Raw genomic sequence first — 27,943 nt, 5'->3', positions numbered from 1 at the left:
TGGTTTCATGTCACCCTTAACCTGTAATTCAGCTGGGGCTCTATCAAGTAAGAAATCTTCGTGATGCAGCTGTAGTTCTTAGATTTAATTTTTAAAAGATACTTACTGTTGTTTAGTAATATTATCTATAGAAAAGTTGATCTTCCCTAGAAATTGATTTCACTGGAGCTTTCTGTCCAGATGTTTGTATGTTCTGATCTGATAAACTTGTGATTAAATATGGCTAAATTTTTATTTTTCCCACAACATGTAAATGTTGTGACTAGAGCAGGTTTACCAAGAGAAATAATGGGAGAAAGAAAAGTTGATCTTCCCTAGAAATTGATTTCACTGGAGCTTTCTGTCCAGATGTTTGTATGTTCTGATCTGATAAACTTGTGATTAAATATGGCTAAATTTTTATTTTTCCCACAACATGTAAATGTTGTGACTAGAGCAGGTTTACCAAGAGAAATAATGGGTGCACAATATTCTCCCTGTGTCTTGCAGTGCCCTTCAATTCAGGATCCGTGGGAACTCCTCTGCACTCCTGTGACTTCATGCAGCTGCTGGCTGTCCAGTGCTAATGCCACCTCTAGGGTGCCTATAAGGCCAGCATGTTAAAGCACTTTATTTTCAGTTTAAACCTCGTGAAAGATAGGAGGAATTGGTGAAATTATCGAAGATTTTCAGTCTAAGAGAAAGGTAACTGAATTCAGAGGCTTCCTTTACAATGACAATGTATTCATCTGCCAGTACATTGGTAACTTTTCGCTCTGTCCTGACAACCTGGGACCATTGTAACCAAATTAAAGAATGGCTTTATAGCTACCTTGAAAGTACAGACCTTGAGAGTTGATCCCACTTGTGCCTTCCTTCTAAAGCAATTTCTTTGTCCCCTGTTCTCTGCTTTTGCTGATACCACCAGTACGTGTCATCACAGTAAAGCCACCCTTTACTACTATCTCCTCTGAAAATTTGTGATTATTTTTCCTATTTGCTACTAAGTTCATTCTTCTTCTTCCTCGTCATTAACGTGTTCACCTGTGTACATATTATGTTTTGACTATTGAAAGCACTGATCTCTTTTCTGCTACTCAAAGTCCGCGCTAGGGTACCGGGAGGCCAGTTAAGGGTAGAATCAGGAAGGGCTAAATAGTTGTGTGCTTTTTTTAACAAAGCCAGGATGTCCATTTATACTATGAAAAGCAGCTAAAACAGAGCACAGAAATTTCAAGAGGATCTAATTGACAGCATCTAAGTAAAGGCCTAAACTACTTATCCTACTTAGCTGTCCTGCTGGATGCATCTTTCCAGGTCTTTTGTCTGTGGGGCCTGTGTGGCATCTTACTTTAGTACAGTAGTTACAGTTGCTTCACTATTTGCATTTCAATTGCCCAAGAGAGAGAGGAACTTGATTTATAACAACTTCATATTCTTTTCCTTTTCCCAGTGTGCTTGACTAAGACTGATGATCAAAACTTTCCTCTATTGTTACCAAGCTCAGTGAGTCCTGGGTGATAACCACCTCACCTTACATAAAAGAAGCCAGTCCTATTCTGTCAGGTAAGGAGAAAAAATGTCCCACCATCTACTTTAGGGCTTTATTCCCTCTCCACCTGCAGTCATGCTATGCTGCTATTGTAATCCCAAATGGAAAAAGAACTGTGACTGGCTGGACACGCTGATTGGAAAAGCTAAGTTGCATTGTAATGCAGCCAGTGTGTTAACTGATGGAAGAGCACATGGAAGAACACAGTAAATTCTTTAGTGCTTGACATCCTTCAGTTGGGGTTGGATGTCTGCCTAAAAACTCTGCAAAGTTTAATTACACATAACTGGCTTTGACAAGGTTCACTTACACAGCAGGCATGACTGTGTGCTTTGCAGGAATAACTTCTGAACTACAGAAAATTCCTGGTGAAATTTCTGAGGCCTTTTTTTAATCTAAAGAAATTCAAATTAGATTAATGTATTGGTGTCTTCTAGCCTTCATATCTTTATGACATGTAAAGATGCTGTAAAATATAATGTCCACTGATGATTACTAGATCTGATCCACAAGTTGCATTAAGCTAACAATGCCACTGTGTGTGTCCTGACCCCATGTAATACTGGGATTGCACAGGTGTCTGGGTCAGAGTGTCCTCTTGAGCATCCCAGCACCATTTTGGATCTGCCATGGAATAGCTCACTGTAAACTTGAGCATATTTTGGCTCACTGTATTCAGTATAGACAACTACAGGCTGTAGAATTCAGAATCAGGTGTAAACAAGGATACTGTTTAGATTAAACCAAATAACACTTTAACAAGAATAGAACTAAAAAGGAAATAATTACATAGGGAAGAAAGAGGCATTTAATTAATATTTCTATGAAAGAACCAATAAGTGTTTGGCAATAGATAAGTGCATAAGAAGCCTCTGATTAAAAAAAAAAAAAAACATGTAAAGGAAGTTCCCCTTTTACTAAAGTTCCCACTTTACTTCCACAGCCATGTCCATAAGGGTTATGCACACCTACAAGCACAGCACAGTGGCCACAGCAAAATAAAACCAAATCTTCACAGTTGCTTTATTTTGGTTAGCAGCAGAGAACAGAAAAAAACCCAAACTCTGTTAGTGAAGATGAACCTTTGTGCTCATAGGCAGAAGCAGGGCAGGTGGTAGTGATTCACAGAAGGAGACAGAACTCTTAAAGAGGGATGACTGGATTTGTCATTCTTCTACATGACTGGGAGCTTCAAGAAATGTACCTGTAACTGAGATTAAAATAACAACAGATAGGTGATCCTACTTTGCCTTGCTAATATTACCAAGAGGAGTAGAATGAAGGAAGCAGAGCAAATGCGGCTTGTGGCATGGCTAGCTATTTGCTTCACTCTGGCTGCTCTTCCATAGCTGCTCCTCTCATAGCTGAAGACTATAGGGCAATTGCTTTGCTAGGCACAAATAGCATCTCTATTATTCTTGTCTTCAGTAGCGACATCCAAAGCATGTTATTGAGGACCAGACAGAGGCGAAATACTTTTGGCATGTGGCTAACTTGCCTACCTGGCAGTCAGGAGTTTATATTCTCACTTTTTTGCCTTTGCTGCACTTGAGCAGTGGTTACATGTAGGAGTGGGTGGGAGAAGTTGTGCTTTTCTTTATGCTCTCTGTTGGCCTGTATTTCTGTTATTCCATGGTGACACAGAGCAAATTGGACCCAGGTGTAGCAAATTTGGCTGCTATGTCGAAAAACAGCTGTGAAGGAAAAAGTCAGATACAGTGACAGGATCTGAGTAGTATGCAGAAGTATGACAACAGACAAGTCAGTGGCAATGAAGTCTTAAACAATGCTTCTTTGCAATTGGGAGAAATATCCTGGGAGCCTACTGCACATGCAGTTGTTAGCTTACACTTTGACTGCATGGAAAGCAATGTGGAGTCTGAATTAAGACACATTTACACAGCCTTTGTCTCAAAGCTGGAAATAATGAATAAATGTATTGCTCACACAGCTGTCAGCACCATGAATGGAGGGGTGGAAAGAGAGCCAGGGGCTGAATGACAGCCCAGCGTAACAGAAAGGCTGACACTGGATCTGAAGGAGAAGGTTCAAGAGGTGGACACACTGTTCAATAGAGGATTAAGTACAAGCTGGGTGAAGTGTATTGATGGCTAGATACGGTCAGTGTGTTGCCCTAGGGGACACTTTTTTCTTGATTGTTGAAAATAGCATCAGTGCTGACTGCAGCTGAAGCCTCACTTCTTGTAAATGACTTCAATCATAACAGAATTAGTGTGACCACAGCTTCACAGTGGGTAAGGCTATGCTTGTCATTCAAGAGGCTCCTACTGAGCATTCAGTAACTCTTCATGGCTCAATTAACCAGGTTCTCTGAACACCTACAGTTCTATTAATTAGCTCTATTCGTTAGCAAGTGTTTTACAGCTGCAGCATGGTATGTAAATTAGCCTACTGTGAAAGCAAATGTATGTTTCAGTCTTCAAAAAGCAAAGAAGCCTCAGTCTTGCTGCCTGTACAGTCAGAGGAGCAGGGCTGGGCGGTGTCCCGGTGAGACCGTGGTGCTCTCTGTGGGACAGAGACCCCCAGGGTCCTCATGAGTGACACAGTCATGCTGCAAGTGGTATTACTTTAATACTGTCCCTTCCCCACTGACTATAAATATCACAATCTCTTCAGAAAATGTGGCTTTACTCTGATCCTGAGCATGGCTCAAATTCCTCTATAGTCTTTTACCAGATTGACTGTTTACTTGACTTTCCAGCCACAGCCAGGAGTGAAAAGGTCAGAGGAAAAGAGCTGGACAAGGGGGGAGGGACTGGAAACACCCCTCTTCATATACTATTTAGCAGGGAGGATTAAAATCACTGCACTGTTATGTTTCCATTGCTTTAGGTGCAGAATACAGCAAATTCCCTACTTGACGTTGCTGGTACTTCATTAAACAGAGGATGAGAGATTTGACAGCTGGAATTACTACAGGAATCTTCAGAAGACCCCTGCTATGCCCCTTAGATGTGTATGACAGAGTCATTAAATCATTGCACACAGGTAAGCAGGTATTTCAGAAAGCCCTTCATTAGCTCTTACACAAGCCAGCTTTGTCTCCTCTTTCCTTAGAGAACTTTTATACAAATCTGACCTTCTTGTCCTTACTTATAGTTTTGATTGTATTTTTTCTGAGTTATCCCACATTTGCATTTCATGTTAAAGACAAAATGAAGGGATTTAGGCACTTCATGTGGGAGGATATGGATCATTTCTCCTAAACTTACACTAAAGCAGAAAAAGGGAAAGAGAGTAAAAGTAGGTTTGTTCCTGCCAGGAAGAAAATGAAGTGTGCTCAATCCTTATGTTTTTCATTCCATGCATCTCAGTGGGAAGCCCCTTACCATATATCTATGTCTAGTTTTGTTTGTGTTTATTAGGGGTAGTGGAGAACCTTCTAAGCTACATTTTGCTTGCTCTACCACTAATGCTGCCACGTGGGCACTTATTTATGTAGCAAGGCAAGAGTCATTAGTTTGGGGCCTGAAGGGTTAAAAGAGACTACAGTGTGGGGCTGGGAAAAGAGGACAGGGAAAGGGATAACAATCTCTGCTCTGCTGACAGCAAACCAGTCTGGCAGCCTTTACCCTACAGACTTTTTCTTTTTTTCCTCTTTTTTTTTTTTTTTTTTCAATTTAACTTCTTCAAGCTGTTCACATTCAGGCAGTCTTGTTTTGCTCTGCTCTCGTACCTGCTGCATAGCACAGCATTCACTGCTTTCCCACTTTATATCCTTGCAGCTGGTGTGGGAAATTGCATCATTTCACAACTAATTCCAGCTTTAGAATTAACAAGAAATACTGTCTGCTAATCTCAGCCAGGGGTGGCTGACAAGGGAATGGGAGACTGCTAGGCAGGCCCAATCCAAAGAACATTTTTAGGGAAGCTGCGGAGTAAAGGGTCACATGATACTGCCTGTATGCTTTTTCTTTTTCCCTTTTTCACAATATCCAGTGCACAGTGCGTGATCCTTAGTCATGTTTAAGGCAGAAACCTATTTATTCCAAAGAAACATTAATGATGTAAGAGCTGAGTTTATAGAGTAAATGATATTAAACAAATTGTTCAGTAAGAAACACTCTATAACACATACTTGATGTTTCTTTAAAGTGGCTTTAGCTTTGAAAGGAATGTGAATTACAGTAGAGGGAGAGACCTTTTATCTTCCAAACTCTAAAGTTGACTTCATTTACTGCTTACAGTTACTGTAAGATCTGTGCTGATAGGGTACATTTCTGTGAAAGACTATGCCTTCTTTGAAGTGATTTGGTTCAGCTGGTTTTCTAAGTCAGCTTTTCATGGATTTCAGTAAATGCTTGGGGGAGGGGAGAATCACTTGATCATAATGCAGGTGACATTTTGCCAAATTAGGCATCTCAACTCATTCACAGTTACAGCTCTATGGGGCATTGATTTTGCATTTTATGAGCAGATTGAAATCCAACGGTACCTTCATCAGTTTCCTACAAACAGTATTACAAAACAGTCTGTTGTATTTTAACTTTCTCTGAATGTAGTTTAGCTACTAGAAATTATAGCTGCAAAACCATAAGTTTATGTTCTCTGGATCCTGTCATGGAGCTACGTCATAGATTCTTTAAAAACATCAAGTCTTTGCTGTGTAGATAACCAGGAATTTAATACAAGGAATACCTTTAAGTCTAAAGATGTCTGCAACTTTGCCATTTTCTGTATGCCAATTTAATGCGGGAACTCAGCTATCCTTCCCCCAATGCATCATAATGATACAGTGTTCATGGCCTTTTAAAGAGTGTGAATGGCATTTCTGGACAGTTTTATTTTTCCCCACCGACGTTCATGTGGTTAGGTTATGTCAGACAGTAACCTCTTCTTGCTTAGAGCCTTGTAGCTTTTAATAGAAATAAGGCAAGCCAGAGGTGGTGCAATTAACTCAGCCAAGGGTTCCATTCACTCTTTCAAAAACTCTGTACCGCTGTAGTCTTAATAGACTGTTCCTGCTCTCATGGATTTAGAGTAGAGCTAGATTCTGCAGCAGATTCATCCTGCATACATTTTCTACTTGCTTGCATCATTCTAGTTTAGTTTTTTTGGGGCAGGAATCCTCTCTGCTGGACTAGCACTAGAGCAGGACACGGAGACCTGTCTATTGTCTGTACTTACACACTCAATTAGCAGTTAAAGTTTAGCAGCAGGGTATGTACCAGAGCCTTTAAAACTAAAAACAGAGATGCTATTTTTTTTAAAAACTTTCACAATAAAGTTTATTATGTTAATATCATTAAAAATATTATAAAATAATAAAATATTCTGCTTGGCAGAAAAATTACACCAGGGTTTTAAAACCCCAGGTTTGTGCAAACAGTTTTTGTAAACATAAGAAGTCAAGTGTTCAAGTTCCATCCCAAAATACAGTAAATTGCTACAAAAATAAGTTTGCTCACTGTCAAACATGTTTAAAAACCCAGAAAGCTGGATTTCTTTACGCATCTCTCACGCGTCCCTATGCAGTTAATGCTGTACTTATATCTGAAATGGGAAGGATTTCAGATAGTCCTTTAAAACAGGATTGAGGGGGATCTGGTTTAAGTTCTCTCTTCCAAAAGTCTTCACAATGCTCTTCCGGCAGAGCTCCTGCAGGGGCTGCACGCGGACTTTGCGCAGGGGGGTAACCAGTACCTTCCTCGGGGACTTTAGGTAATGTTCCAGCAGCTTAAAAAGACAGTCAAAACTCTCCTTGCTGCCATCCAGGCTGAAACGCCCAGTCTGAAAGTTTATCCGGATGCTGGTGGGCCCAGTCGCAGTCTTAACACTGATGGCAAAGAAGCAATTCTTTTGTGTGCTGTCCCTGATGAGGAAGGTGCCCTCGGGCTCAGACTTCAGCTTCTCGTGGGCAGCACTGACAGTCAGAGGTCCCCAGTAGAAGCCACAGGCATCCAGCAGGCTGCTTGCTCGAGTGATGCTACTAAAATCCGCTTGCGAGCGAAAAGTTCGGAAGTGGGTGTTGCTGTGGGCCTGCACAGTGCTGGGCCGGCCGGGGCCGTGGTAGCCTCGGGCCTGTGAGCGATCCCGTGCCGGAGGGTCAAGTAGACATCTCGGGTCTGCTGCAACTGCATTATCTGCTGACACCTTGCTGTGCGCTACCATCCTACAGCCGAGACCAGCGGATGCGGTCTTCCATAGCGTCAGTGGCTACGGCAGGGCAGCTTTCCAGCAGCTATTCTGAAATGCCAAAGAGAGACACAATGTGAGATCCCCAGAGAAAAGCAGCTGCAATCTCTGAATGACCAAGTCTTCCATTCACATGCCTCCCACCCATTATAAAATAATAAAATATTCATTTGCCAATTTACACTGGGCAAACAACTGCTCACTTTCTGACAAGATTAGCAGTCTATCACTATGGCAAAGCCCAAAGCTCCAAAAATATTTAGCAAGGATCATTAACGGCTTCAGGGGATAATGCAGTTCCCCTGCTCTGAGCCCACAGAAGTATACTGAGACCTAAAGCGAGTCAAAATGACCCTCTCAATGAGAAGTTCTCTTGTGTGTGCTCCATCAAGTCCTCAAGTTTTAAAGAACAAAGCAACAAGGTTTTACAACAGAGTTACCAATTTCTCTGCACCTCCCTCTATCCCTTCCCCAATCCCAACTGAGATTTTGGAACTCAGACAACATCATTATTTGGGGCATTGTGTGAAGAAAGAAAGAAGGTGAAGGAAATGTAAACTCTGCAGCTGGGCATGTCTCCGGATAATTGGGGAAGAGGGTGAGGTGAATAGATGCCATTGTGCGACTGAAGTGTAACTTGGAAGGGCAGCCTGTAAGACTGCCAATTTACATAGTAATCCTAAAACTACTTTCCTCTCTCCTGTTAACCTGAGGCTCAGCCATAAAAGGCAGTTTCCCATTTTCCCAACTTTCCCTTGGGACAGCAATGCTACAACCTCACTAGCTTACACAAATCAACCTCTATGAACCCTTAAAGCATTACTCCTCAGTCTCTCTCTCTCTTTTTTGTATTACATGCACTTTAAGTGGCCCAATCTAAATTGCTTCCTATTGATATATCTTTCAGCATGAGGGACTAAATTCATCCCTCGTGTTACTTCAAAGGAATTAGCAGTGCTGCACCAGGAATGAGTTTGGCCTGAAATGTCTACCTCTGACAGTGTGGTTCGATATATCTCCGCCAGCTGCCTTGACCTTACTGGCAAGCATAGATTTTAGGATTTATCCCTGCAGTCAGATATAGATCTGCAGCAGCAGCTTGTTGAGAAACCTTGAAGTATTCTCAGAAATGAATCCCTCAGCTATCTTACAGTTCAGGGTAACATGCTAATGAGGATTTCAAAGAAAGTACACAGCTGGATTCCTGTCTCTGCTAATTTAGCAACTCGATGTTTGGTTTCATTTAGGTCACATTACCTCCTGAAACAGCAAAGAGGGTTGTAAAATCCTTATGCTGGCAAATAACTTAACACGCTGAAAGTAACACTGGGCTTTCTTTACACAGCAGAAGGAAAGGAAACTGATGTCAATTTTTCCAATTATTGGGCCAGGATTATCGCTCAGTATTTAAAGTTAACAAAAATTAAATTTTAGGGCACGCTGGTGAGAAATAACCACTAAGCTCGAGATCTAAAAATCGCAGGGCTCCCTAGCACAAGCCGTCCATCGCCCAGAGAGAGTTTTCGGTGCCTTTCCAAGAGGGCACAGAGCAAACCGGGGGCACGCCAGTCTTTACAGCCTGAACGTCAGAGCTGGCGGCCGGTACCGGGGAGCCGCGCCTCCGCCCGAGCAGAGCCTTCGGCGGGGCCCGTCCCGTCCGGGGGCTGCTCCGCTTCCACCGCCGGGCCGGGATGAGGGTCCTGCGAGGGGAGCGGGGCTGCGCAAAAACCACTGCGTGGTCGCTTTATTGTTTGTTCCCGCTACTCCATACCAGGCACGAGAGCTCCGTCTTGAGCGCGGACGTCGAGCCAAAAAGGGAGGAAAAAAACCCAAAAAAAACCCAAAAAACCAAACCAAACCAAAAAAGAGTTTAAAACCCCCGAAGCCACCACGCTCTTGCCCAACAGCCAAGGGCTCCCTTGTCGTGCCTCCGAAATCTGACCTCTTGAAGCTGCGGCGCGGGAGCCTTCCGAGGCGGCTCCCGGAGACCCCGCGGGACACAGACCCTCCCTTACCTTCGCCCGGGGCGCCGCGGACGGGGGCCGTCCCCGGAGCGCGCAACATGCGCGCGGGCTGCGGAGAGGAGAGGGGCCGGCTCCGGCGGCTAGTCCTGGCCCCGGCGGCTAGTGCTGGCCCCGGCGGCCGGCTGAGCATCCTCCGAGCGGGGGCCCTGCCTGGCGCCGCAGCGAGCCGGGGCTCCCGCGGAGCGGGCGGGCGAGCTGCACTTCCAGCGCTCTGGCCCCGCTCATCGCCTCTGCTTTCTATTTAACGCGGCGGCGTTGATTTTCTGCCTTAAGGCTCCTCCCCTGCCTTCTCCGAAAACACGTGGCCGCTCCTTCACTTTCACTTTCCGAATGAGTCACGGCCCGGGCCAGCCGAGGCAGCTCCGGGGGGGGCTCCGCCGGCACGGCCGGGCGCTGCCCCCGCTGCGGAACCCCGGCGGTGGGGCTGCCGGCCCCCGCGGGCTCCCCGGCCCGCTGCTGCTGGGCTCCCCGACTAAATCTGGTTTTCCTCTTTTTTCCCCCCTTTTTTTTTGGACAGCCCCAGCGAAGCGGTGGTGCAGAACGTGCCCCTGGGTGCAGGGTCGGGCTGGCCCCGCAGGAGCTGCTGGCACGGGGAGGCGAGGGGACACTAGAGGTAGGTGGCTACAGGGCTCTGGCCTGGCAGCTAGCTCAGAACATGGGGGGACAATGGCAAGAAAAGCAACCAACCAACATGAGAAGTTTTAACATGAACATAGCTGCTCTCCTCAAAGCTAACAGGTCAGCATGGACAGAACAGGTGAGAGGACTAAATGTATAACTTAAATGTCCAAGAAGGGGAGCAAATGTAGACCAATAATAATTTTAGAGTGTGAAAAGCATTCAAAGAAATCTATGATCCTTCTGCTGAGAGACTGTGCAGACACCTCACTGGGTTTTGAGTTCTCAAAACAGAATTTCCCTGGGGTTTTCTATAGGGTAATCAGATTTAAAAGTAACTGTTCAAATCCCCAGCTGTATTTATAACCTTGCCAGCAGCCAGTGCGGGAGGCTTGGGGTGCTGTTCTGCTCGCCCAGAGATTTGAAACCTCCAGTACCCACCCAGTGTCTTACGTGCTCCCTTAAGCAAGCCCCAGTCCAGTGTGCTATCTACCAAAGAGGATGTTTCTTAAAGTAGTAGCCAACACCTGTTTAAAAGGCCAGGGAGTCTTTCTTTTGATTATTCCTTGTCTTTTTGAAAGCCAAGTACCCTAGTATATACCTTGTGCAGTAATTCATCTGCATAGGCCTGTGCAAAAATGCAGAAGACTTGTGACTAATTCCACTGACTCTTGAATCTGGTATCAATAGACGACTGCATTGCTTCCAGAGCGTGCATGGTTGGGGGCGTGTGGTGGGACATGGGGGTTTTGCAGCCAGAGTGCTTCTTTACGTTAGGAGCAGAGAGAGGATGTTTTTCCCTTGCAGTCAACAATGATGTTTTGTGACAATGAAATGTTTCTGTCAGATGATTAAGAGGACAGGGGCTGGCAAGGACTTGTGAGTTGTCCTTTGGGATGAAGTTGAGGGAATGTATTTCCTGCTTTGAGACTGAATATTCTTTTCAAAGTCCAGCGTGGTAACAGACTGAATTAACCTGATGGCAGTACATGCCTTACGGTGATGTGGAGCCAGTGTACAATAGGTGAACTGGGAAATTTCTGATGATGCTTTAGCCACCAAAATTTACTGCTTATGATCTGTCATGCAAAAGTATAGTTGTCATGAATTTGGAGAAACAGAGCTCATCGTTCTTTTTAAGACTTGGCACAGAGATTCACTTTGTGCTCAGAATCTTCTTTCAAACAATTTTTGAGCAACTGAGCTTAAGCTAAGGTTTGGCATAAACAGCTGAGGGAGGGAAGCTCAGCTGCTTTTCTGTGTAAAACAAAAGCACGAAGGAATGGTGGAACTGAAACTTACTCTAGAATTTGAACATGCAATAGTGAGAAATGTTTTGCCACTATTTGCTCTGGTGCACTGCACTCCATGCAGCAAGTAGATTCAATGACTGTTTTGTTTAAGGCACAGCTCTTGTTCAGACAGGTCTTGCCTTTAACAGCTTAAAGTCAACTACTTAGAGGAGACAAAGTGCTCTCTGCCAAAGAAAAGAGATTTGAAGTGCCTAGCTGTGTCACAAAAAGGTAAATTGGAGCCAAAAGTACCAGCTCTGATCCACTAACTCCTCACCTAGCCCCCGAGGCGCCCGGCCCAGCTACCTTCCCACGGCTGCGCTCCTGGCTCCTGCCACCACTGTGGTTTTCAGGAGCGAAGCGCGGCACGGCTGTAATGCAGCACGGTGGTATGAGTGCTTCTCAGATGAGACGGAGGTTGGCTGCAGGTTGCTGTAGGTGTGCCAGGAAAGCTGTTCCACTCTCACGTAATTTTTAATTTTGTAAGATCACAGGGGAAAGAAAGATCCTCCAGGTGCACGTGCGGTCTGTCTGCCACGTACTGAGTAGCGCAGCTGACAAAGTGTCTGTCCAAAAAGTCTTCCTCATTGAGCAGGAATGTGGTAATAATATTTAGTTGCAAAGCTTCAGAGCTTGGCAGGACTCGAATGGGTAGGTGAACTCCCAGTCGCTGAGGAGAGCGATGGAGTGAGCCTGCCAGCTCGGACACCAACAGCCAAAGGCGTCAGGTTGCTGCTTGAGGAGTTTGATACCATCTCCGTGTGAATTGCGATGAGAGTGGTCTGGGGTGCTCCACAAAGTGCCTTAAAAAGGCTTGCCCAGGAGAAGTGGGCATCAATCGTAACGTGAAAAAGACTTGTACAGTGAGTGAAATCTTGTGATAGGAAGAGCTAGGGTTTTAGACTTGAGGGTCCCACAAGTTGAGCTTTCTTGGGATAATTTCAATTTTGCCCACTCAACGTTTCCTTTTGCAACCCCTCATTCCCATCCTTCTGTTTCCTTCCTTACCTCCTCTCCCTCCACTGAATATCCCCCTAATTGGGGCCTTGGAAAGAGCTCCATGCCAGTAGAGGGCAGTGCATCGGCTGGAGCCGGTGCAGAGCTGCTGGGCAGGGCACCCATGGAAAGCTCTCGAGAAACGACTGGTTGACAGCACTCCTGACAGTTTAGGTGATTCTGATCTGTGTTCTGTCTCTCAGCTTAATGACCACTTATTGCTTATTGCAAGGTGAATTGGACTTAGAATCTGATTGGTAAGTAAAGGCTTCCTTGTGAAATGCCTTTTTTTCTCCTCTTCACAAAGTACTGTTTCACATGGAGAAACAAATTGTGTTCCCCTTCTTCATCGCTGGTGGTCTCAGAAGAGAAAGGCAAAGTCTGGGGAGAAAGAAAATGATTGGGAGACATTATCCCATACCCCTTTCTCCCTTGTTTCTTGGGGCAGGAAAGTAAACCCTTTTGATCAGAAGGGTTCTATCAGGTTTTGTTAAAAATAAAACTCCTTACCCCTATTTTGTAAACACTGGCTTGGAAAATGACAGAAAATTCAGAGGAATTGCAAGGTGTTTGTGCAGAAGGAGCACAGTTTACTGGCTAGAAATGGGGCAAAGGGTAGAGGTAATCTGTTCAGAAAGCACAAGGAATATGGATGCCAGGAAAGATCTGCCAGGAGGCAGCAAGGGAAAAAACATAGTTCTGAAGATGGTTTTGAAAGTAGGAGAGCACTGTATCTGTTGGGGATACATGAGACATTTGCCTGTTTGTTAATTTGTTTTTCAAAAACCCACACTCTTAGCCCCGCTGGCAGCAGTATAATGCAGGCAGAGCTTCCTTTATTTATCCTCAAAGCTTTTCCTCACCCTTTGAAACAACCAAGAGGGAGGAGGTTGTGATACCATGTATGGTATTCCCCAGTATAAATTCCCTTATGGGGCACTCCACACCCTGCTGAATTAATCCCCCCTGCAGGGACAGTCCTTCAGAAACAAACAAACAAAAAATATCAAAAAAACTTGAAAGGCTTAGAAAATCAGCAGGCACTCCCCATTTCAGCTTTGTCCCTAATTTTTGAGAATAAAAGCAGACACTGATTCTGTTATAAAGCTGGGTTAATTAGCAGGCCAATGTATCTGGCAATTAGAATTTTGGTATAGCAAGTGGGTGATCAGCATGGGAATTAATATGGGAATGTTAAATCAGCTCAGTTGTGTTATTGTTATAAAGACACTTGTCAGTGAGTAATCAAAATATTTTTCCAAGTCTAATAAATTGCTATTTTCTTGTAAGAACAGTTCAAGTAAATAGGGTCACATATTTTACTATTAGTGTTTTCAGGTTAGAGCCTCTCTTGTGCTGATATTGTAAATGGTAGCTCTTACATGAAAGCGCTTATTATCTAAACTGACCAAATCAGCAACATCATCTTTAGAAAAGGGGAACCGAAGCACCGAGAGATTCAGTGATTTGCTCAAAGTCACAGAGCAAGATAATCTGCAGAAGGGCTAGGAGTGGAACATAATTCAGGTCTTCAGAGCCCCATACTAGAAACTTAACCACAATACCATCCTTCCTGTTTTAGTGGGTTTTGTTTTCTTCTCCGGAATCTGAATTTTCATTTAAACGAAACCCCTGAAATCGGAATTCTTTGATTTTGCAAGTAAATTAGACACCGCACTGTTTCTGAGTCTGCTTTCAGATGCAGTGAAACCAGCAGCACAGAGAGAAGTGTGAACCTCCGTCACCCACTGCAGCTCGGTATTAAGGTCAGAGTTTGATGTATTTAAATGGGACATGCCCAAAAGATGTAACTATTGTGACTAGATATTTCCTCACACATCTCCATTTCCATACTACCCATGCTACCATTTTTTAAGTTAAGAGATAGTAATTGTGGGCCTGATGAATACAGCTCATCCTGTTATCCTTTTGGTCATTTACTTCCGGCTAAAAATGGTTCTAAAAATGACTCACTTTACACTGATATTAATTATAATGCTAGATATCACTGAAGAACGATGTGTTGTCACAGCATACAAAAGGCATTATGCCAAGAACAAAATACACTTTGAGATGTCACCAATTCGTTATCAAGCCTTGATAAGCATCGTGCCTATACCTAGACGAGAGCTAGCCAGTCGGTACAGAATTAATAATTCATGCCTGAACTGAAGTATGTGGTGTTCTGCAGATAACCTACAAGTCAGATCTCATCCAGCTAGGATGGGTGATAGAAATTTGTGGGTTTGTCTTCTAAAAAGGATGGCTGTGAGTATTAGTTGCAAGAAAGCACCCACGTCTACTGGCTAGGCTGAACAGCTGTGTTTTTTGGAAGTTAGGTGAACTAACGCTGAGTAAGAGTTGCACCTCTCCTTGCCATAAGTTCCTTTGAATAGTCCAAATTGTCTGAACTGTATCTCTGTAAGAGATATAAACTGTTATACTTCAAATAAGTAATAAATCAAGCGTCTGAGGCTATGAGTTCAGTGGAAGTTCTTTTGTTGATATTAACTAAGTCAAATCAAGATTTGCATTAGTCTCATGAATTCAAATGCCGAACAGTTAACCATACAAAAATGTGGTTTGTGTTTTCTGCATTTCAGTAGTTTAGACATCCTGCTTGGTAATTACTTGAGTGGAAAAAAACAAAAAGGAAAGCTTCAAGTTGTTGGTAAAAGCACTGTGAAAGGGCAGCCTGATTTCTGGTGTTTTTTCATATGAATGAGAGATTTGCGTTGCTTAGGGGTGTGTATATGTATGTCGGTGCTCCACAATTGATGGAGGAACTCTGGATCCCTAAAAATAATGTTGGTGCTAACTGCAGAGGTAGCAGCTGTCATTCATACAGGGGGACCGCTGCTATAAATACTGAACTGGATAGTTTAAAGCAGAACCATATGAAGGTAGTTTGGCTTCCAGATACACTTACTACACTACAGAGGTTTCAGTGCTGGCTGGAGGAACATAGACCTTGAATTTCGGAGCCAGTTACTAATTTTACGTCAGTCTGGCTACCGCGATACCTGAGTGATCCTTTCCAAACTGAGCCAGTACAGGCCCCTGCTCCCTTTCCATTGCCTCTTACACTGCCCCGGCAGCTCTCTCCCTTGCTGTTGAAGCCACATTCTTGTGTTTCTCCGGTTCCCCGTTCTTGTGTCTTTTCAGATCCCAGGGCCGTGAAAGAAAAGTGGTAACACAGCACAGGAAAATCAGCCATAGCACTGAACTGTGCTCTGGTTTTGGAGCCAAGGTTATTGTTTGTACATACTGCTAGAGTCCTCACAAGTATATGTACATGTAATATGGGAAGGGGATGCTGGCTGTAAAGAAAGCACAGGAATAAGCTTTGGGGAAAATTTATTTTTGAGTGGGAACCTTCAGGACACCGAGCAAAACATCAGTTCATAATCTCAAAAGGCTTCCAGTGTCTCTTTATTACTATTTTACTGGTATCTTTACCCTCCGCTCTTATAGCTTCCCATTCTTACAAGCATTTATTACCACTTCTCTTTGTTTTCAATGCCTGTTTAGATTGTGTCCTGCCTTGCTTACGTGATTACAAATTTGCATTTGCTGGTGAAGGTGAATGGTGTTGATGCCCTTTCACATGCTCCCATGATTCTGTCTATTCAAACCACGTGCAAATGCTGAGCTTCTGCTGAAGTAATTTGAAGGTTGTGGCATCAGTTTCTGATGCATTTCATTCATGAGCATAATCCACATATGAGGAGATTTTTATAGTTGGGGTGAGGTGGAGCAAATGACTCAAATGTTCCCTTACCTTTGGTTTTTAGTCCACAGAAACTGATTAAAATTCATTCTTAGCATGGTCAAATGATTCAGTTCTATTTCCTTGAATGTAGAGAGACTCAGTAGTACAAATTAAAAGGAAAAAAGTGGTCTAGTCCTTAAAATGAACAGCGCTGTTACAGGAGGCAGATGTAGCACATAGAGAAATCAGAAGGTGATGGCATAGCAGCATCTTGCAGCTTCTCATCCAGATCCAGGTGGACAATCATATTTCTTTCACAACGCACTGAGAGACTTTCAGATGACTCGGTTAGATTTTTAATATCTGAAGTCATCAAGTCTGGATCTGAACAAATTGCTATTAATACTTAGCTTTGAGAAAAAACATTTTGTGGGCTTTCCTACTGCATGATATTCTGACCTCCATATTCCTACTGTGATTACTGTAATCTATCTTGATTATAGGTCTATCTATCCTATATATAGGTCTCCTATATAGGCCTCTTATGGCCTTGGCTATTTATGTAACATACATCTACAAAGATCTAGGTAAGAAACAGCTAATATGAGTTTTAATTTCTCAGTTTTCAAAGTATTGAGAAATAAGCCAGATTTATGTTCCTCCCCTGTCCCTGGAGAAAGGATAGGTCCTGATAGGTGACTCAACAGTCTACTTCAGAATACAAGTATTAATTCCTCGTTTGCCAAGAAAAGGAAAAAAAAAAACCACCATAATTGCTCTTGTGGAAAAAGAATTGGATTTTTTTTCTTCAGACATCCTCCCTCTCCAGATTTATTGCAAACCTCAGCCAATTTTAGATGTGAACTCAACAAGCTGTATTCAGAATAGATTAGCTTCACCATATTCCAACTCCAGCAGAATTTCTAGGAATCATGAGAATAAGCTGGCAATTTTTGACACAAGACAGAAGTCCTTTAAATGTAGAATTTTTAGCATCTTTTGTTAAAGTGGTAAATCAGAAACGTAATCCAAATATACTAATGAAGCATTCTCTAATTTTAGAAAGACCTATATTAGATACGGACCTCACCACACAGGCTTTTGGATTAATTAAGAAGAAATATTACATTATGTAAAATTAGTGTAACTTAGCACACAGGCCTTGATGTTCCCTATCAATAAATTATGCAATTGAGAATATGAAAGTGGGAAGAGTGCCCGGCCTGGAGGATTTCCTTCTGGAGTTCTGGAGACATCTGTGAATTGTCCTTGATAGGAGGCTTGACGTCTGTGATGACTCACTTTTTAAGGGCAGCTCTGTTCTCTGACACTGTGAGAAGTCCTATCATCAGTTATCTTAAACTGGAAAGAAATGCTATGTTATATTTCAATTGCAGATCTATTTCAGTTCATAATAACGTCAAAATACTGGCCAAATGTCTGATAATGAGTCTAGAGGAAGCGTTAGACTTAGTCACATACAAAAATTGAATTGAGCTTGCCAAGGTGACCTTCAAAAACTTATTGAACGTAAGAGTAGTGACATCTGATGACCTCAAACCACAAGTCATTCTAATACAACTTTACTCACAGAAAACCTTTTGGTAAGGTTGCTGGAGCTATTCTTATGCACAGAGTTTAAATTTGAGCTTCTCTTTAGATCTTTCCTCCAGCTGTCCCATTCTGGCTCTGTCTCATATCGTGACTTGGAGTATGGCCTGAGTGACCTCTCAGTTTCCGCAGCAGAAGTTGTCTCTGACTTTCCATGACTTTCCGGGTTTACTTCTAAACAGAATCATCTGTATATTCCTGATATTACAGCACCATTCAACATAAATTAATGCAGCCTTCAGGTGATTGCTGTTTTACTATATATCTAAGATGAGGTTCCATAATTAGATTTCTGTAGTCACCAGCTTAAAAATTCAGATTAGCTGTGTGCTAACTTGTCAAGAAAAAGCAGATATAATTCTTCGAATGTCGAGTGTTGGGGCTTTTTCCCTCAAGAACTTTTATAGGCAAACTGATGCAATTAAGCACCTACAATTATAATACCAAAGAAATAACAAAAACCATGAATGTGAATTTAAATCCTGTGCTCTCACTAATGCTTTCCCATATAAATAGGTTTGCATCCTCTCTCCCAGAGTCTATAAGGAGAGGTTAAAATACTGACAGGGAGTATGGATTTTCCAGTTAGTCAGTGAGAACTCTGTCCCTTTCTAATGCTCATACAGTGCCATGAGTTACACATGGCGAAGGTGGAGCACTTAGAGACAAGGGTTGGCACATCCTGAGAGGTTTGCTTAGCTTCAGAGGCCTGCCAGAGACCCAGGATCTCTGGGTACATTAAAATGCTCCGAATCTTCCCAACTCCATACTTGCAGTATATGCTTTGGTCAGGAGGAAGTATTTTCTGAGTTTAGAGTTCTTTTCTAAAGGCTTGGCAGGAGCTTCATCAGAGCCCTTCAGAAGATTTCCAGTTATAGTAGTATATAAACACAGTAACAATAGTACAATGTCTGTGATGTTAGGGTGTTTTTCAGGAATTTTTTTCTTTATTGAGCAAGTTGAACATTTTGTTCTGTAGAATGTGCTGGTTCTTTAATAGGAATGCGATGGGTATGCTATGGCTGTGGAAGGATGCAAATGTGACTTCACATTGGACTTGATGCTGCTAGTGGCAGTTGGGCAAAGATCTCCAAGTAGATTTTTTTAGCAAAATGGAAAAGCAGACTTGCACCCAGAATAGGGCAGTGGGTCTGGACCTTAGCTTTACTGCTAGAAATAGCTTATTTTTGAAGAGATGAAAAACAATTTGAAGCTCACTTTTGAAGCTCACTTCTAGATACATTTGTATTATAGATTTTTGAATTATCTGAAAGGATACCACCTAACTCCCTCTGTTTTCTTCCCTTCATTCTGGCTTTTTATTCCTCGTGGTTTTTTTACCTTACTCTCTCAGTGTCCTGTTTTCCCCCACGCAGTTGCTGGCGGTTGTGCCGCAGACCGGGGAAGCGCAGGGCGATGCTGTGCACCGTGCCAGGGGAGCAATGCCGAGGCACCCCTGCGCTGGGGGGTTCCAGGGGTCAGGGCTGGAAAAAGCAGTTTGCCTGGTTCAAGCACTGGAAAAAATACGTCCTCACTTTTTGCTTGCTCATGGGCCGTACTAAAAATAGTTCACCACTGATAAGTCTGCAATATATAGCAATGTGGTTCCAGCAGTAAGTTGCGTAGCATTTTATACTTTTCCTCCCCTGTTTCTATATGAAACTCAATAAAAAACTAGTCCAATACACACACACAGAGTGGCTTACTCTCAGTGGCTGCGTTTACCATCAAAGTTGGTAGTGTTTCCTGAAATTGGTTTCTGATCCCCCTGAAAGACTGTGGGTTTTTCTCTTATTTATTTATTTTTTTTTTTAAAGGTTAATTTCAGGGAAACTGAACTATATACATGAAACTCTAAAATATCAACTGTGCAGATAAATTGCGTTATCAAGGGTGTAATGCATGTGACCTGCCTCCAGTTCCCTGAATTCCAGTGAATTCCCAGTTTCCACTAGCGGGTGGCAGGCAGATCTGAGTGTGGTTATTTTCTGTTCATTTTGTGCCAGCATGTGGTTGTGGTGGTGGTAGAAGGGTAGGAGGGGTGTGATGTGGGGGGATAGGGAAACACTAGACTTGAGACTGGGGAGGTAAACCCATTGGTTTTTACGTCGTTGCACTCATTGAGTTGTTTCAGGTCTCATATGAATCCTCTTCATGTGACAGACTTGCTGCGTAAAACACCAAGAATGGTACAGCCTGCGAGCCTTTGGCAAATAGATATTCTCTTGTAATTCATTCAGCATCCTTTCTCTGCTCCACGTATGATGATCTCTCAAATGTGTACTTGAAAGGCAGGGCTAAAGCTGAATCTGGTTTTAAAAAATGAGCCACAAGCACAGTTTTGTGCAACATGAAAAAGAAAAGGTGATCCTGAGTGTCCAGAGCTGCCAAGGTAGATTGCCAAAGCAATTGCTGCTGGATGGAACTGGATGTTTTTACTAGCTATTCAGAAACAGCTTTAAGAGACTTCCCTGTCTTAATTTCACTCATACACTGAGAATCGCTGGCAATTTCCCAGAAGTCCTGTGACTGATTCTAATTTGCATAAACCTTTCTGTATACTGGTATATGCAGAGAGAAATGGGTCCAACCGAAGTATTTTCTTGTCTTTATGTTTCTTCCCATATCTCCTCCCAGTCCCCTTTTCAAGGCTGGGGAAATACGATGGCAGGAAGCAGCAGATTTGGGAGGGTCTGTGTCTTGGCATTGTACTGTGCTGGCTTTACCGCACCAAATGGAGACAAGTCCTCATCACTGGGGATTCAGCAGCCATTCCCCCCTGAAATCAGGAGTTTGGTGCAATCATGAGACTGTGCAAGAGACCCCATCGCTGTTCCAGAGAATCATTACCCCATTTCCTCTTTTGTTCTCCTAGTTAGCTGTAAACTGACGTTTACACTTCAGTACAGCGCTTACCACAGCCCTCCTCCCGTCTTGCACGCTGGCGTGCACACTGCACTGATGTTATGTGGTTTACAAAGCCAAGAACTGAAAAACTGGGCAATATCAGATTTACATTTGCTCATGCAACCTGAAATCTGCCCACTCACACATCTGTGCACCGAGTGATGCAGGGGTGCTGGTGAAATGCGTGATCTTAACTCTTTCACAAAACTAGGACAGAATTTGTAGGAAAAGACAAGGAATAAATTTTAAGGTCTGGAATTTGCAAACAACTACATTTTAAAACATCATTTTCTATAGGTAATTCTGTATTTTACAAAGAAGAAAAGTATAAAAAGAAACTTGGCTAGCATTCCAGAGCTATTTTTTGATACAAACTTATTGTTGTTTTAGTTATGCTAATTGGCAAAAAGATAATGTGCTGTATGTGGGAGCGCAAGATTCTGTCTCCAAGTGCTGAACATGGAGATCACTGAGTTGAGGCAGGATAAGCTGGCAGAACTGTGTCCCCCCACCTTTTCTGGATCTTTGAGCTCCCGCCTTCCTTACGGCTAATGATGAGGCACCAGAATTGTCCAAATTTTGAAGGTGAGTGCTTTTGTGCTACTGTAGCTGCCTGTATAAGGTATACAATGGCTAGTTTCTAAACAGATACAGTTCAGCAATGCAAAGCGTGCCTGCAGGTCAGGTATGACTCAAACACCTCAGAGTGGATGGAGAAAAGGTACTTTCATACTGGAGGTAGAAGGGGCAGTATTTCTTCCATCTGAAGTGAATATATAGAATCGTCATGAAAAACTGATGCTAAACATATGTGGCCTTTTGGAAAGTGTCTCTGTGCGAATGCATCCACAACATCTAGAGTGATAAAAATCATCTACTGAGCTGAGTCGAATGGCATAGTTGAAGTGGAGCTGTAAATAAAGCGGTGGGCGGTTTCCTGCTAAAACTCCCCTGCATGTCCAAGAACCCACTGTGACTCAGCCATTGAATCACTGGGAACTCAGCGCAGACACCCGTTTCTAGTTGGGTATTTTTACTTCTTTTTTTGCACCATATTAAGAGGGACTCCATTCATCCCTGGAGGAACCGAATTGACAATATGACCCATTATTAACGGGCACAAGCTGGAACATAGGAAGTTCCACTCAAATATGAGGAAGAACTTCTTTAAGGTGAGGGTGACAGAGCCCTGGAACAGGCTGCCCAGGGAGGTTGTGGAGTCCCCTTCTCTGGAGGTTTTCAAGACCCCCCCTGGTGCAGTCCTGAGTAATGTGCTATAGGCAATCCTGCTTTGGCAGGGGAGTTGGACTAAATGATCTCTAGAACATCCCTTCCAACTCCAACAATTCTGTGATTCCATGATTTTTTGTTGTCTTAAGGCAATGATCTTACAGTAGAACAACGAGACTGTTTGGACTTCTTGTTAAGCTGTCTGATTATCAATGACCAATGCCTGGGAAATGGTCGGTCTGCTTGGATCTTTGTTAGACCTTCATGTGAAAGTTCTTGGGACTTATATTAGCATGCTTTAACTGGGCTCTGACCTGCATCTCATGATGGCCTAAAAATTGAATTTTTATTACTTTCATTTCACATGGAAGAAGACTCAGGAATGACTGTTGGGTTTTTTTATTTTATTTTAAACAGTATGTGTGTAAATATGCTGCATGGGAGACGACTCCATGTTTGCTTATAATACATTTTCTAATGTACCTATTGTTCCTTCAATGCATTAGCATCTTTGGAAAGATGAACTGAGCTGGAAGAAGCTGTGCCCTTGTTAAAATAACAGCAGTAGCAATGTCTAGTAGCTTTTACGTCAGCAGCATCTAGAGTTTCACTTACCCTAGAATATTTTATATTTGAAGCTGTCAGATGTCATCTTACTTCTCTGGGCTCCTAGTTTGGGGACATCCTTTGCAATTATGAGAATGCTTTCCCTTGTCCATTTTGAACCTGCACAGATAGTTGCCTCTCCATGTGAAAAGTTCTGTACTCACATGGCTGTAAACTTGGCGTTGGCAATTAATAAAGCAGATTTGGGAGATTTGCAGGTTCCCATGACCTGAGCTGGAATGGGCTGTTCTGTTCTTTTTTCTCTCTGTGTCCTATACAATATTTATTTTGTTGCTTCTTTCTTTCCTCTTTCATTTGTAGCCTGTTTCCTCTCCACCAGTTCACAGTCCTTTTCCTTTTTTTTTTTAAAGATTTATTGTACTCCCTCTGTGCTAGTCCCAGATAACTCCTTCTTGGCTTCTTCCATAATACTGCTGGAAGTTTGTCCCCATCTGACCTCATCTGTGTGAACAAATCCCAGTGTCCCAGGTTTAAAATGTACTCCACTCTCTGCTTTTTTCTGCTTTCCAGCTTGATGTTTTCTAATTTCTTCCTGTAATTTCTGTTTAATACCTGTTTTAGTTTCAAGATGCTCTCTGCCTTTTGCTTTCTTTCTCTCTTTGATATTAAGTATATTTCCTACAGGTTTTTTTTCTGAGAATTAAGTCTACCTTCTCCTCCAGAGTTTTCAGTTTAGCATCTGAAGGTTATCTGTGGTTCCTTGTTAGTGAACTTCCTTTCTGGGAAGTTCAGCCTCCTTGTATTTTGACTCAGGTTATTAACATCAAAGTAGCTTCTTTTTTTTTTTCTTGCAAATTCCCATAACTGCCCACCTTTTTTCTCTTTTCTCTTCCTCAGTCCTCTCCAGTACCACATACAGCAGTGCTATGTGAGGTATTGCTTTATGAAAGCTGACGCCCAGTTGCTTTCCCTCAGACAAGTCTTTCTGCTGCTCTTACAGCTGTGAATGGTGGAGGATTTGGTATGTATTGAGATCCTCCCCTCTGAAAAGCAGGAGTCAAGGTTTTCACAAAGTGCACCTGAGGAGGGAATACCCAAGGAATTGGTGCCAGGAAGGAGCTCAGATTATTGCTGAGGCCAAAGTGAGCCAGGGAGTGGCTGGCACTGGGGGACCTGACACTGGGGAGTGGGCCATAAGGTAGGGGCAGCACTGGGAGTACCTGAGAGTTATAAGGAAACAGCTCTGGGGTGATTCCAGGCAGGTGGAAAGGGAAGGTCTAGGGAGGATGTGTATCCCAGGGTGTTTGGATCAAGGAGAGGATGCTCTGGTGTGGAAGGCTGGATATTTTAATTTTGTGAGAAGAAAGGCAGCTGTATAGAGAAGGGAGAGTTTCTGAAATGGATTTGGAGAAGTGGGGTAAAGCATGGGTCCAGAGAACGGGGGAACTGAGAGCCATGGGTGGAAGCATTGCAGATGTGGTGTGGATGAGGGGACTCATAGGCAGGAGAGGCTGGGGATCACCACCTAGAGCCAGTGCCACTAACTGAGATCCTGGTTTGGGGACTGAGGGCACACAGTGCTGCATCCCACTTCCTCCCAATGGACTGCTGTAACCCTCAGAGCCCATCTTTTTCTACTATGAGAACTATGGTGACGTATAGTCTGTCAGTACACAGTATATTCACTTCCAAATAGAAGGTTCAACACACAATCTGATATCCACACTAAATTATGATATTATTTCACCAGGTCACCAGAATTCTCATCCTTCTCTTCCCCCATATACTCCTTTTTGAAGAATATTAGTACTTAAGGCAAATTACTGGGTTAGGTGGGTGGTGACTCTTGTACTCCACAAACACAGGGCTTCTGCTGAGATCCTGCCTTCTGAGAAGAGCTCACCAGAATGGCCGGTGCGGGCTGTGGGGAGGCAGAGCCCGGGCTGCTGCAGAGTGCTGCATCCATCAGCATCCCTGCATGGGGACTGCTGCTGTGCGTGGAACAGGACAGCCCCTGCCCATGTCAGCGAGAGAAAGTGTTGCAGCCTTACTGCTCATGGTGAGTTATTTGCACCTTCTGATACATCTGGCATGCTCTAGTGCATCGTTATTTTCAGTATTTCCTTCACCAGAAGCTGGAGCTGCAGAGGTGAAAATAATTGCATTTACCAGAACCTATAATTAAAATTGGCAGCTAGTTCTCACTAGAAATAAAAGAATTGTACTTTGAACAGCACTGAACAGTGCCATTCAAGTGCTCACACATGGAGTCAAACTATATTCATCAGAAGTAATCAAGTGAATATAATTCCCAGGTATTCAAATGCACCTGCCTGCACTTTTCTTCTATGTGAGTGGAAATTGAGCAAGGAAACAATATTTGGGGGACAAATTCAATTAACCATGAAAAAGAGGAATTTCACCAGAAGACTAGCCACAGATTTTCATTTCAAGAGCAACTCGTGTCATTCATTTGTCTTAAGGTAACATTGTGTGCAACTTAGCACTAAGCATTAGATTTAAATGTGCTTCTGTACACCACCACCTTGGATTACATCCATGGTTTTGGTCTCACCCATATTGTGAGGTTGCCAGTGGCTCTTGTGGCCACCCAGATTTATGTCTACTGTTTAAAACTACAAAGTGGCCTCAAATAATTAGATATCCATGCTGTAAACTCCTGGACTCAGATTATATGTCTTGCCTTCAAACACACAGCTTTATAGTGTCATGGAAGACCTTCCCCTAGGAGTTTACCTTAATGTCATCCCTGTGATTTTCTTGTACATATACTGTAGTAGTTTAAAGGGACAGGTTTAGTAGGAACTTGGACTCAGCTTTTCAAAGGAATTAGGAGCAAAAACTTTTTCACTTGCACACTGTGCGTGTCAGGTATAACTGCAAGGTCTTTCTGCTGAAATAGAAAAGCCACACTGAGAAGAAAGGGAAACTAAGAGCCAGAACAACACTCAATTTGATTTGTGTCTGTTTATATTTGAATCTCTTGTTTGTAGGAAGTTTGTTATATTTGAATCTCTTGTTTGTAGGAAGTTCTGGTTTTATCTATAATACTATGCAAGTTCCTCTAAAAGTCAGTTTAATTTTAGTATTACTCAATTTCCAAAGAACTAGTTTGGTTTTGTGTTTAGAAAATTTACTGCCAAGCCCCCTCTGCTGGACAGAAAAATCATGTTTTCATCCCTGCATGCTGAAGACATCTAGTAAAAGCATTCCAGCTTATCACTGCTCAAGTAGAGGCTCAGGGTTCACAAGATCCTTACGGTCTTTCTTATTATCTATCGCTGTCTGTCATTAGTTGAGCTTTAGAGGAGAGTCAGGATGATCGCTGCAAATCTGTTCAAATGCCTCCATTTGATTCAGTACTCAGTCTGTTGAAAATTCATCCTGTCATCTGATTACTTTATCATGCAAGTTATTTTCCATAGTGTCCACCCTCTTCACTCCCACTGTATCTCTAATATTTACTTCTTTTGTCAGTGATCTCATTGCAAGCATTTAGAGTGTACTTTCATAATATGTCTATATGGGAAATAATAAAACCCTGCTTTGCTTGTCTTTGAAGTGTGACAAGGGTAGTTCGCTAGGTGAAGGACAATACAATGTGCTGTTTAAACCATGCTTGTCAGTTGTGTATTGCAAAGCCTTTTGCAGGGACCAGCTTTGTATTTGCAGATTGGGAAATAGGCCCAGCAAGGAGACAATCCATTAGCCTGAGTGTTAAATGAGGACATGGATTTAAGCCCCGCTGTGAAACAGACTGCCTGGTGACCTTGCACTAATTAATTACACTAAAAGCCAAAAAAGACGTGTGCCACAACATTGAGCAGTGCCCAAGAAAATGTGGACGTTTCTGAGATAAAGTGTTGGACCTGTATTATGGTCCTCTGTGGTGCACATTGAGAGCTGAGTTTCTTTGAAAGGAGATCCAAAGCAGCCAGTATGCTGTGCAAGCAGCCAGTAAGGAACTATTGCCTACAGAGGTGTGTCTGAAGCTTTTCCCCTCTTGAGCTTGTTCAAAAATCGGTCTTTGAAGAATGGCAGTCCTTTAAAAATGGAGCAAGCTGAGAGACTGTTGCTGGGGCAGCTGATGAGTACTTAGAAGACCTCTTCAGTATGTGGAAAAGTGAGATTTGTATCCCTGCTTGGCAAGAGTGCAGTCAAACTTTGGTTCCTCCCTTTTCTGGAAGGTATCCTGACTACTAAGTAGAGATCTCTTCTCGATGAAAAGGAAGGAGGAGCATTTGTTAGCCAAGAGAGACTTGGAGCGTTAACGGCTAGAGCACTCACCTGTGAGTGGGAAACACAGGATTCTGGTGCCTCCTCTGAGTGCTGTTACATCTTGTACATTAAGCAGTTATTAGATAACCTACATAAGTGGTATTTGACGCTGAGCCAGAATTCAGTGGCTCACCTCTCTCAAATCAATGCCCCAGTCTGCAGGCTTAAAGGCAAGTCCCATTCTTTCTGCAGGTCAATGGCTTTGAATAGCTTTCTGTGAACTATAGCTAGTTCATGGGAAGACCAGAGAATGCTTCCTTACACAGGCTTGTGGTGAGGTCATCATTTCGAAATGAGCTTGACAAGTATGTCCTTAAACCTCTCTATGCCAGGAAGGTTTGAGCCTGAATTTCCCACATTTAGGTCTGAAACGCCCACATTCCCACAAATGATCTCACTGGTAAACTGTTGGATAAAACTGATAAGGTTAAAAAGATGATGGTACCCCTTTAAAGAAAATGTCTTTAATGAAGTCTCTGAAGAGATGAGAACTATTTCAAAGCTCTATTATTTCATTCAGTTTGAAAAAATAGTGACAATTTTCCCATAAAAATCAAACTAGCAAAACTGAGGGAAGGAAAATCATACTGAATTGGTGGGTGGTTCATGTTAAAAAAATACTTTTTTATGTAATTGTATTTCATATGAAAATATGAACTAATTAAAATTTCCTAGAATATACTGTAAATATAGTACATATCCCAGTGAGGTTAAATGAGTATTCAGTCTTAACTGTAGAACTGTAGTAGCCGATAAATGCTAAAATTATCAAGAGGATATCATTTTGGACCAGAAATAAGTGTAAATTGCCCTGAGTTCTAGGCAAGTTAGAAAACCAACCCTATTTGGAATGTACACCCAGCCTCTTCGCTCACAAGGCAGAGGGTTAAATACAAGTTGTCTCAGTTTTTGTGACTGTGCAACATTTCCTGTCTGCTGAAATGCAGCTGCCCAGGTTTAAGTCACCTGTTGCTTTATCATTGGAGCACAACAGAGAGTC

At 42.8% G+C, this 27,943-nt stretch overlaps 1 protein-coding gene and 1 long non-coding RNA gene across 2 annotated transcripts in view; one reads left to right on the top strand and one right to left on the bottom strand.

Moving 5' to 3' along the window:
• The first annotated feature begins 495 nt into the window (after positions 1-495).
• The window catches only part of LOC106884889, a 38,838-nt gene continuing 11,390 nt past the window's right edge, over positions 496-27,943 (top strand). The window contains exons 1-7 of the long non-coding RNA XR_001411315.1: positions 496-684; positions 1,433-1,545; positions 4,385-4,540; positions 21,238-21,432; positions 23,542-23,665; positions 24,510-24,703; positions 24,960-25,127. This is a non-coding gene — a long non-coding RNA (uncharacterized LOC106884889). The remainder of the gene's footprint in view (positions 685-1,432; positions 1,546-4,384; positions 4,541-21,237; positions 21,433-23,541; positions 23,666-24,509; positions 24,704-24,959; positions 25,128-27,943) is intronic.
• Positions 6,735-9,928, bottom strand: SOCS1 (suppressor of cytokine signaling 1). The gene is made up of 2 exons (XM_014936628.1): positions 9,703-9,928; positions 6,735-7,738 (listed from the first exon to the last, which is right to left on the bottom strand). The coding sequence occupies exon 2, from the start codon at positions 7,661-7,663 to the stop codon at positions 7,040-7,042; it is 624 nt and encodes a 207-aa protein (XP_014792114.1). The 5' UTR covers positions 7,664-7,738; positions 9,703-9,928; the 3' UTR covers positions 6,735-7,039.

This window comes from Calidris pugnax, unplaced genomic scaffold, assembly GCF_001431845.1.
Source record: "Calidris pugnax isolate Ruff unplaced genomic scaffold, ASM143184v1 scaffold17, whole genome shotgun sequence".
In the NCBI taxonomy this organism is placed as follows: domain Eukaryota; kingdom Metazoa; phylum Chordata; class Aves; order Charadriiformes; family Scolopacidae; genus Calidris; species Calidris pugnax.
The sequence above is the reverse complement of the archived record's forward strand: the minus strand, read 5'-3'. Positions and strand labels throughout refer to the sequence as shown.